The 12,100-nt window shown below is 47.8% G+C and overlaps 1 protein-coding gene across 6 annotated transcripts in view; it reads left to right on the top strand.

The window, feature by feature from the left end:
* Positions 1-12,100, top strand: part of TACC3 (transforming acidic coiled-coil containing protein 3) — a 475,241-nt gene that overhangs the window by 255,149 nt on the left and 207,992 nt on the right. For all 6 annotated transcript variants that reach the window (XM_078678629.1, XM_078678625.1, XM_078678627.1 and 3 more), the window contains exon 10: positions 6,964-7,119. In XM_078678629.1, the coding sequence (XP_078534755.1) occupies positions 6,964-7,119 (156 nt within the window). The remainder of the gene's footprint in view (positions 1-6,963; positions 7,120-12,100) is intronic.

The raw sequence follows: 12,100 nt of genomic DNA, 5'->3' as shown, positions 1-12,100 counted from the left end.
GTATAGGGAAAAAAGCAGTTTAAGTAGGACTCTTCTCCTTCCTGCCACTCTTGATCTCCCGATAAGGTGAGTGTGTCAACAAGTCTCCCGTTCCCAAAACTGTTCCTGCTTGGACCAGATTCTGACCCTCGTCTTGAGGCAACCAATTCAACACCGCAGCAGATTGAAGAATTCAGAGTTGCCTTGCTGCTGCTTTTTTGTCTCATTAGCTGCTTCCTCTGGCACACCATTGGGCCCCAAGGAGCCAAGAGGCCTCCCAATTAAGCTTCTGCTGTTTTGTGCTTGGCACCAGTTGGGGCCTATTGTTGCAATGTGGGTGCTAGACTTCTGTACCGGTTTCCTCTCCAGCACCATATCACACACTGGAGCGTGGTCCACCGGCGCCACCCTGACCTAGAATTGATCTGCATGCTTCTCTTTAGGAGCTACAACCTGTGTGCAACTTGTCTGATTCCAATACAGTGCCCCTGCCACTCGGAGGAGCGTATTTGCATAAATTGTTTAATGCTGATTTTGATAATGTTTGTGATGTTGTTTGCCTCGCTTAGAAATCCTCTAGAATCCCAGCAGTCTGGATACGTCCCTGGACACTGGGTTGATTATGCATCCGAGGCCTGTCAGTGCCTCCTTCACTATGGTTGTGCTACAGGTGGTAGAGGTCCTTGACCTTCAACTTTCTGGCCTGAAAGTCAAGACCAACGACTTTACTAATGTCCTTCAGCTTGGTCAGACAAGTTCAGAGCCCCTACTCTCCTTCAACGAGGCTCTTACAGAACGCCTTTTGGGGATCCGGCCTAATCACTGTTCAGGGTCGCCTATTAACTGGCAAAGTGCCATCGCCCAGCTTCTGGCGACTGAGACTTTGAGTAGCAAAACACTCCTGAGAGTGTGGTGCAGGCTTCTGCCAGCAAATTCACCTGAGTTTGTTTCTGTCTTCTCCTGACAGAGAATCTAAGAGGATACAGAAATTTGGGAAATGTGTATTCAACAAGTTCTGGCCCTTCGCTCTGTGAAAGACCGCTATCTTTTGGAATGCTAAACATGCTTTGTGGGTTTCATTGGCCCGGTGTTGCCTCTTGTAGGCCATGCAGAATGGTTACGATGCGGCCAAATGTATAATCTTTTGTGGGGTGTCTACCAGGGACTCCATTGGTAGAGCCATAGCCACCAGTTTCTTTATTGGCATGCCTGGATGTAGTTCACTATTTTTTGGGGGCGATGTCCTGGCCATTCTTATAAACATGCCCCAACTTTTTTTTGGTGATGGAGCAGGTTCTGTCCTGGAGCGCTTTAAAGACAACAGGGCCACACTGTGCTCACTGGGCATGTCTGCACCTTCATGCCAACCTTGTTACTTTCTTCGTGACATGGTAGAGATTTCAGTTCAGACAACAGATGGCTCCAGTACAGCAGTCCCTCCAGTCCTGTAGTGAGTTTTTCGGACAATTTGGACAACCAGGGCAGCACACAGTCTGGCTCTACTGCCCTACTAGCTGCCGCAGCCTCCAGGGCTCATTGGTATAACCTTTTCAACCCACAGTCACCCTGTCAGAAGCAGGATCTGATGTTTTCTGCCAGCGTGGAAAGTGATGACTTTGGACAAGTGGATACTGCAAATTGTCCAGCGGGGCTATTCCTTACCTTTTCTTGAATCCTACCACATTATTCACAACGGTTGAGCGAGGCTCATCTTTCACTGTTGCACCAGGAAGTTGTTAATCCCGGTACTCCCTGGTGCCAAAGGACAGCAACTTCGGTCCCATTTTAGATGTCTTCGCCTCAAAGTACCTTTTTGTGGAAGGAGAAATTCTAAATGGTCACCCTGGCCCACATCTGGTCTGCCTCGACCCTGGAGACAATGGTAGTGTTGAAACTAGGCATCTGGCAGTGAGCCAGGAGCATTTTAATTTCACTGTGCTCCCCCTGGCCTCGTCAGCGCACCTCGGCTGTTTGCGAAGGTGAAAGCTGTAGTCGCAGCACACCTTCAGAGGTTTAGGGGTCCCTGTCTTCCTCCACCTTGTCTGAAGATGAGCTCGTGGGGTGCCTAGGCAGTACCTAACCTAACCCCCGTCAACATTAAATCACTTTGTTTTATTGACGTTCACGATCAGCATCCAGAAGTCACACTGGACTCCTTTACAGTTGGTTCCTTTCATCTGAGCCAATCTAGACACTGTGCAAGTTCATGCTTACTACCTGGAGCCTGGATTTACAGGACATTTGGGCTATGATTCCTATATTGAAACCTCTGTCCTGGATTTCAGCGAGGCGGGCTCTAAAACTGATGAGGCAGAGTCATCCTAATGGCCTCGGATTCGACACTAGGAGAGTATAGTAACTCGATCCCCTGTGTATTTGCATCTGTCCTACGAATAGGCTTTCCCTTCCGGAGGATCACCTGTCCGAGCAGTGGGCCAGGGTTCTGCACCTGAGCCTGTGCAAAGCCTACCTCCATGTTTAGTGATTGAACAGCAACAGTTGATGAAAGTCCGAACTTCTTCCCATATTAGTTGGTATAATCTTGGTAGCTAGGTGTCCAGAATTCCAAACTGTAAGTGCCTGCTTTTAGTATATTATTGTAGGTTGGTGAGGCTCCTAAACATATTGTCTAAAATATTTGCGCTGTGCCAAAAGCAAAATCTTGCTGGGTAAGGCACATTAAAGGGTATTATTATTCAAAGTTTTATATAGCGCAAACAAGATCTTTGCAGATAACAGAGCGCTTTACAGAAACAAAGGGTAGGGAGGACAAGGGGGTGATTAAACAAACTCTTGAAAACAATATAATAGTCGGTAGTAAGTGAGTAGCAAAGTAGGATAACAATCAAGTAAAAATATAATACAAATAAACCATTAGGGAACCAATAATGCAGAAGCTGTGCAATGTCTTTGATCCAGTAACAATAGAGTTCAGGTGAACTTAGCCATAAGGATGGATTTTACCTCTTTCTTAAAAAATGCAGTGGATGAGATAAGCCTGGTTTCAGGAGGGAGTGCATTCCAGATCCTGGGTGCCATTCCTGAGAAGGAGCGTTTGTATGTTTTTTCCTTCCGAAATCTTCGAGGTTTCAGGAGGAGATTTTTTGTGCTTCTATTGGATCTCGAACCTCTTGATATAGTCAGCTTTTGAGTGAGGTAGTTGGGTGACTTATGACGCACTTGGCTGTACACCACACAGGCAATTTTCAGCTGTATTCTGGCTTCAAAAGACAACCAGTTCAGGGATTTTAAGTCGGGGGATATATGCGAATGTTTTCTTGAGCCAGTGATGAGTATCGCGGCGGCGTTCAAGGAGGCTCTTAGGGGTGCTGTTGTTGATGGGGGGAGCCCACTGCGAGCCACAATTCCGTAGTCTATGCGAGGGATGACTAGGGCTTGTACAGCAGTTCGGAAGTCCTTAGCTGGGAGGAAGGTTTTACGTTTCCTCAGAGTGTTAATTTGGAAATTAGCTCCTTTAGTTGCTTTGCTAATGTGCTGCTGCATGTTGAGATTGGCGTCCAGTGTGATGCCTAAGGATTTCGCGGAGTCCACGATGGTGGGCAGGACATTGAGTGCGGTTAGGTGATTGAGCCAGGTTTGGGTGATGGCGATTTTCGCAGGAGGTGAGATCAGAAGGAACTCAGTTTTCAGAGCATTTAGTTTGAGGTGATTATCAGCCAACCATGATTGGGTGTTTCTTAGTGTGGAGTTCAGAAGTTTGATGTCTTCCGGGGATTGTAGCTTGAGGTAAAGTTGAGTCATCGGCGTACATATGGAAGTGTACGTTCGATGCTTGAAGCAAGGTGGTGAGTGGTTCCATGACGAGGTTGAACAATGTGGGGGATAGGGACGATCCTTGTGGGACGCCTAGAGTTACAGGCACAGATGAGGACAGTACGTTGTTGATCTCTAACTTCTGAGACCGGTTATGTAGGAAGGAAGTGAACCATTTGAGGACAGTCCCGGATAAACCCATTCTGGTGTTTAACAACTCCAGTAGATTCTCATGTGTGACCGTATCAAATGCTGAGGAGAGATCAAGAAGGATGAGGAGGCAGGAATCATTGCGATCAAGGATTTGGAGGGCGTCATCAATTATGTGCGTCATAGCCGTTTCCGTGCTGTTTTGCTCGGAAGCCTGATTGATGAGGGTTGAGGAGGTCAAACTGATCAATGTGTTTTGTCAGTTGGAGTTGTACGCATTTTTCTAGCAGTTTGGCCAAGGTGGGGATATTGGTGATAGGGCGGTAATTGTTTAGGTCGGCCGGGTCAGCTGTAGGTTTCTTGAGTATAGGCGTGACTTGCCCTACCTTGAGGGAGTCTGGGATGAGTCCTTGTTGAAGGGAACTGTTAATGATTTTAGTCCAGAGTGGGAGGAGCAAGGGGGTGAAGTCTTTTACAGCGTTAGCAGGTAGGGGGTCTGTGAGGTGATTACCTAGGGGTACCTATTTGCTTTTTAACAGTTGCTGGTTTGTCACCTATTGTAATGTGTTTTCTTAAGGGTTTACAACATTTTGTTTCCTGCTTCTTTTGTTATGCTCCAGAGGGACTTAAATGTGGTTCTAACTTTGCTCATGCATCATTTCAACCTCTGCATAGCTGTCCTCTATAGCTGCTTACCCTCTAAACGGTCTTGCCATACCATCGGTGAAGTGGCGGAGTAAGTTGCAAGCTCTCTCCGTTAAACCACCGTTCTCGACTTTCTGCTACAAACTCTTTTTATGAACTTGTGCCTCACCAGACTTTGGGGGCATCTTGCACTTACCGGGCGACAGCGCGTGTGGTCCCCAGCCGCCGCAGGCAAACGCGGCCGCTGGGTAGAACTACACTACCCAGGATCCCCTGGGACGCCGACTTCCGTGCTCCCCGGACTTCCGCGCCTGGAGGCGCTTAAATCCCAGCAGCCCCTCCGGTGGAGCGGGGCACTCACCAGACTTTGGGGGCATCTTGCACTTACCGGGCGACAGCGCGTGTGGTCCCCAGCCGCCGCAGGCAAACGCGGCCGCTGGGTAGAACTACACTACCCAGGATCCCCTGGGACGCCGACTTCCGTGCTCCCCGGACTTCCGCGCCTGGAGGCGCTTAAATCCCAGCAGCCCCTCCGGTGGAGCGGGGCACTCACCAGACTTTGGGGGCATCTTGCACTTACCGGGCGACAGCGCGTGTGGTCCCCAGCCGCCGCAGGCAAACGCGGCCGCTGGGTAGAACTACACTACCCAGGATCCCCTGGGACGCCGACTTCCGTGCTCCCCGGACTTCCGCGCCTGGAGGCGCTTAAATCCCAGCAGCCCCTCCCGCGTCGCGGGAGCGCGCGGGGCCGCGCCGGGCTAAGCCCGGGCAAAGGGCGGGCCCTCTGTGGCCCTCAGAGGCCAGAGGAGGACGGGACGGGCCACTACACTTGGTTTTACTACAGGAGGAGGTAAAATCAGATGCTATCCTTTCCCCCTCTGTTGTTTTGATTTGTACATTGTTTCTATTGGTATCCTGTTTCCCAATCACGATGTCAATCTGGGAAGAATTGAATGCCATGTGCGGTACCAACTATGCCCAGGATTTATTAACTCCACCCATAGTTGTCAGAGACAATGAACTAATAAATTTCACACCTCCCGCATCCCCCGAACCAACTTTCTGTAGCCCCCATTTATCCGCCCCAAACCCTGTTTCACAAACTTTGGATAAAGTGGAGACTCGACTAAACGACCCCGTATCCTCCCTTCATTTGACCCTGCTGGCCCAAATCGAACGAATGTTAAACAGTGCTCTATCACCACTGGTCGCAAAAATTTATGATCTGGGGGAGAGGCTGACCAGGATCGAAAACACTGTAATAAGGTCCCTCCCACCAAATGCCAACACGATGATATCCACATCCTCCACCCTTACTAACGTTCATGAAAGGCCTATGAATAATGCTTCTACCATACTTCCCACTTGTGACCCCCCTCCTATACCACCCATCCTAAGTGGTAGCAACGCTCCTCTTAATACCACTCACAGACTCCTGGAAAGAAGGCATCAATTGGACCTACCCCCGGAAGCTGCGCCATACGTTACCGTGCTCTCTGGGGTCCCTGAACTCACCCCGGGTAAACGTGAACTACAGCAGGACCTAATGAATAAAGCCATTTTCTGGCTTAAAAACCATAGACCCTTACCATCTGTTTTAGACGGCGGGATATTGAGCGTCAGGAGGGTGGGGTGGCTTGGTTCCTTGCCCAAAAATGTCCCAGGAGATCTGATTCTAATTAAGTTTAAGGATAGAAACATTGCTCCCTTTTTACGCTCTACCCAACACAAGGTTGGAGATGGCTCCATCCGTATCTGGGATCTGCATGACTTTTATCCCGGCCCCGGTGTACCAAAATACTATCATACCTGATGACAAAGGAGGATTTTGTGCATTTTGGATTGGGATCTTGAATAGTTTCATTCGTCAAACTGCCTTAGCTTGCCCTAAACAGTTTGTTTCTTCTTTTAATTATGTTTTGATTTGCTGCATTGGTCCTCTGTATGTTTGTATCTTTTCTCTGCTTGCTTTTATGGTTTTAAATTCAAAAGCCGAATAAAGCTTATTTTGAAACCTTTGAAACCTTTGAACTTGTGCCTCTACTTTTCTGAAAGGTAGTGACTCATTTCATATGTAGCAAAACATCACCCTCCCGTTTCTCTGCTCAGCCTCACTAAAAATGGAGTAGGTGACCTGTGCCTTCTGTACCAAAGGTGTCATCGAGAACTTTAGTTGAAAGCCCTCTTGTAAGAAAAACAAATTGCAACAGTCCAAACCTAACACTATATGGCAGACGTATGCCCAGAATGTGAATCTACAGCACTACATGCAACAAACAGGTGCATACAGTGTAAGTAAAATTATCCTCCTGTGTTAACTGATGGCCATTTTTAAAATACATTTCTTGACATGTAGAACACAACTTTATTTAGTCTGGAAATAAATCTTCTAATATATATTTTTTCTTTGCTAAGGATCCTCCTCCTTCCATTAAAGATACCCCGACCAGTGCCTCGGCTTCAGATAATCAGTTTAATTTGCCTACAAGCACTACTGTTGGAGCCATTGTTGAGATGCTGAAATACAGCCAAAAGGATTTGGATGCAGCAATAGAGAAGATTCGGCAAGAGGTATTTTTAAAAATAATTGAATAGCTTTCTTCAAATTCTTCCAGTTGTATATAATATGAATCTTCAGTACCTAGAACTGTACCAGCCCAGCCCTTGCTAAGCCACCATGTATTTTCCATGGGGCAAGTTCTCTTGTACAATTAATCTCAAACTCTTGAAAGTTTAAACACTTTAGTGATATCTATATGATGCAAACTAACCTTCTACACATATCTTGTAAGTGACGTTTGTAAAAATAACAAGCATTTTTCTGCATTGTAGGATCTTCATTGATAGCCATTAATGCATAAATTAATTCAGCACTGTGTGTGTAGAGATGATGCAATGCAATTATGAAATGGATTTTGTTTTTCGATGTTAAGTTAAACTCTGGAAATAATCACCTCGCTAGGCCTCTGAACTGATACTTGCCCCAGTATTGGAACTTTCATAGATTCCCATGCTTTTGTATCATTCCCCGTCGTCGGAATGGGAGTCTCTGTAACAAAAATACCATAGCAGTAGGTACAAAAGAGAAAGAAAAAGGCCTAGGCCTCATTCCCTTTTGTAGCATATCACCCTCTTTTTGTAAAAGAGACCAAACCTAGGCATCAGCCAATCAGAAGGGCCTCACCCCTTAGAACCCTCCTGAAGGAACCTCAGAGCCTCAGATTTTCTACCGCACGTTGTGCTTAGGGAGTGTCCTTTGATATCTGCTCAACTTCTACTCTTCAGAGGGATAATGCGGGGAAAAGATTCTCGTCGATGGCGAGTCTTCTGGTGCAAGCTGCCAATGCCCTGGCGATTTTGGGCAGATACGACCGCCAACTTTGGTGTGATGTTGCTCCGTTCTTGGACCAGCTACCTCCAGAATCAACGTCTGAGGCAAAAAAGATCTTGCAGGAGCGAGAGGCGACGTCAATGTAGATCGATTGTGCCATGGACATTGCAACAACATCGTTTTGTTCCTTGGCTGGGGCTGCAGTCCTCCGTCGCCAAGGGTGGCTGAAGGCTACCTGGTTTCGACCGGAGATTCAGAACAGTCCTGGATCTTCCCTTTGATGGGGAAGCACTATTTGGAAAGCTAATCGATGACACTCTTCAGGAGATGAAAAAGGACACGGAAACTGCAGGTCCATGGGTACCCTTCAATACCGCAAATCTCCTTTTAAGGATTCCAGAGGCAGAGGTAATAACTGCAGGGGATCCTATCAACAGCAGCGTTATTCATCTACTGGCTCAGGTTCCCAGCAGTACCGCCAGCCTTATCAACAGACAAGGCCAGTCTTCTAACTACTCCAGGCCTTATAGTAAGGGAAAACAGGCTGGTCGAGGACGGGATACGTCCAAGCGCCAATAGCGGCCTCCTGGCTCTTCCTACTGGACCCTCCTCCAAGAAATCATCAGTTGGAGGCAGGGTAACCAAATACCTTCAAAACTGGTCCAAAATAACATCAGACCGTTGGGTGCTCAAAATCATTCGGAAAGGTCATACCTTGGAATTTACGCAAGGCCCTCCACCCAAGCCCCCGGCAGCCATTCCATCGAAACACCTACATCTCCTGCGGCTCGAAGTCCAACCGATGCTCTGGAAGAGAGCGATAGAGCCGGTCCCCTCCAATCAAAGGGGACAAGGATTCTATTCCAGGTTCTTCTGGTAAAGAAGACCCTGGAGAAATGGCACCACATTTCAGACCTCAGGGAGCTCAACACCTATCTCTTCTCCCTGTCCTTCCGGATGGTCTCTCTCCAAGACATCTTGCGGCTCATCAGTCCGGGGGATTTCATGGCCACGCTCGATCTCGAGGACGCGTACTACCATGTCCCGATGCACACAGAAGGTTTCTGCGATTCACAGTAGCCAAGAGCCACTTTCAATTCAGGGTTTTACCCTTTGGTCTTCGCTCAGCCCTGAGGATTTTCACAAAGGTGCTGGCGCCTGTAGCGGCATTCTTACGAAGAAACCATTTTCAGGTCTGCCCTTACCTGGACGATTGGTTGCTGAAGGTCCCGTCCAGGGACACAGCGCGGGATGCTGTTTGGGCCTGTACAAACTTGTTTCAAAATCTGGGACTCACTTTAAACAAGGAAAAGTCATCCCTAGTCCTGTCCAGAACAGTGCGTTTCTTGGGAGCCATCCTGGATTCGAAGCTCTCGAAAGCCTTTCAGACCCTGGAAAGGAGGGAGAAACTACAAGCCTTGGCTCGGGACTTACAAGAAAGAAGGTGTCTTTCAGTACGGCGCTACAAATCTCTGCTGGGGGTAATTTCATCATGTATTCCCCTGATTCCTCACTGCAGACTGAGGATGCGTCCTCTACAGGAGCAACTAGACAACCAATGGAAACAGGTTCACGGATCGTTCGAGGACAAGGTGACAGTCACTCCAATGATGAGGGAAGCGTCCTTATGGTGGGCAGATCAAGACAACTTGTCCCAAGGTCTATCCTTCGTAAACGACCCGTCTCCTCAAGTAGTAATGACGGACGCGTCATTGGAGGGTTGGGGAGCAGTGATGCAAGACCTACATGTCAACGGTCATTGGTCTCCTCAGGAACAACGGCTCCACATCAACCTTTCGGAGCTGAGAGCAATAAGACTGGCTCTGCAAGCATTTCTTCCCCGCTTAGGAGGTTCGCAAGTGCTTATCAGGACGGACAACACCACGGCCATGCACTACGTGAACAAGGAAGGAGGAGCCAGATCTCGTCCGTTGTCGCAGGAAGCTCAACAGATCTGGGAATGGGCGATACTGCACGGAATATCGCTAAAGGCGGAACACTTGCCAGGGGTTCTAAACGAGAGCGCCGACAGACTGAGCAGGTCATCTTCAGTCAGCGGGAATTGAACCCGCGAGTTCTAGAAGAGGTCTTCAGCCAGTGGGGCAGACCGGAGGTGGATCTCTTTGCCACACCGATCAACAAGAAATGCCGGTCTTACGCAAGCAGATTTCACCACCGAGGGTCACTGGGGAATGCGCTTTCGATAGCCTGGTCAAGGACATTTGTCTACGCCTTTCCACCCATCCCTCTGATCCTGCGGCTCATCAGGAAGATCAAAGTGGAGCCGTGCAGGATGATTTTGATAGCCCCTGCTTGGCCGAGACAGTTCTGGTACACGGAACTCCATCTGTCGTCGCAAGTTCCTCCTCTTCCTTTGAGGACTATACTAGATCTCCTCTATGTCCGAAGGACAGGTTTGGCACCCAGATCCTCAGTCATTACACCTGACAGCATGGCTCCTGAACAGCGAGAGTTTATGAATCTTCCCATCTCAAGCAAGATTAAGGAGGTCCTCTCCCAGGCAAGGGCTCCTTCAACGAACAGGACTTACCATCTTAAATGGAAAAGGTTTTGTTTCTGGTGTAGGAGAGAAAAGATTGACCCCCTTTGGCCAAGCCTCATCAGCTCCTACCTTATCTGCTGTCCCTGGCTAAGTCGGGACTAGCCCATTCATCAATTAAGGTTCATTTGGCGGCCATTTCGAGATACAGATGGTCTGGGTCGGGACCCTCCTTGTGGTCTTCCAGGATTGTCAAACAATTTCTTAAGGGCTTGTTCAGAATCTACCCACCAGTGAGGCCTCCACATCCTACTTGGCATCTTAATCTAGTCTTTTCTCAGCTCATGAAAGGCCCATTTGAACCAATTCATCGTTCTGACATAAAGTTCCTTTCATGGAAATTGGCTCTCCTCCTAGCTCTCACATCGGCTAGACGTGTTGGAGAGTTGCAAGCCCTTACTATCCAGGAACCTTTCCTACAATTTAAGAGGAACACTGTAATCTTGAGGACTAACCCTAAGTTCATGCCCAAGGTAACCTCGGACTTCCACTTGAACAAGCCGGTTGTTCTGAAAGTGTTCTTTCCGAATCCGGCTACACCAGCGGAAAAGACACTTCATTCTTTGGATGTAGAACGGTGCTTAAAATTCTACTTAGATCGCACTAAGGGATTTCGGAAGTCCTCTCAATTGTTCGTTGCCTTTGGTGGTCCAAGCAAAGGTCTCCCGCTATCCAAACAGGGGATATGTAGATGGATCACAAGTGCCATTCTACATTGCCGCACTGCGGCAGGGAAACCTCTGACTGACAGGATTCGTGCACATTCCACAAGATCAGTGGCATCTTCAACGGCCCTCTTTGCGGGGGTACAGATAAAAGACATTTGCAGAGCTGCTACCTGGAGCAGCGTTCACACCTTTACTAAGCATTACTGCTTAGAGTCCTTACAACAAGAGGATGTGGCAGTGGGCCAGGCTGTCCTGAGGAACCTCTTCCAATAATTGGTGAGCTTTCCTTTCTATCCCACCTTCCGTGGTTACACATTTTGTATCGGTCATGTTGGCTATTGCAATGTATTTATGACACAAAATGTTTTTTTTTATTGCTGACTGCTTACTACTCTGATACAAAAGCATGGGAATCTATGAATGTTCCAATACTGGGACAAGAAAACAAGTTACTTACCTGTAACTTTAGTTCCAGAGTATTGGTAACTTTCATAGATTCCCATGCGCCCACCCACCTCCCCGAGGAAAGCTCAGCCTACAACAGATATGGTGACTGATACACAACGGCTACCAAAATCTGAGGCTCTGAGGTTCCTTCAGGAGGGTTCTAAGGGGTGAGGCACTTCTGATTGGCTATGCATAGGTTTGGTCTCTTTTACAAAAAGAGGGTGATATGCTACAAAAGGGAATGAGTCCGAGGCCTTTTTCTTTCTCTTTTGTACCCACTGCTATGGTATTTTTGTTACCGAGACTCCCATTCCGACGGCGGGGAATGATACAAAAGCATGGGAATCTATGAAAGTTACCAATACTGGGGAACCAAGGTTACAGGTAAGTAACTTGTTTTCATGTATAATGTGGAATTCTGTAAATATACTTGTCCAAGGCACAAAGTCCTACTGAAATCTACATGTAGTGGAGTGGGAGGGGAGGGGGGCAACATTGCTTTTCGCACCAACTACTTACACCAATTACATGGATTCTTAACATGAT

This window comes from Lissotriton helveticus, chromosome 2_2 (assembly GCF_964261635.1).
Source record: "Lissotriton helveticus chromosome 2_2, aLisHel1.1, whole genome shotgun sequence".
NCBI classification, from domain to species: Eukaryota; Metazoa; Chordata; class Amphibia; order Caudata; family Salamandridae; genus Lissotriton; species Lissotriton helveticus.
This window is presented reverse-complemented; position numbering and strand designations above follow the sequence as displayed.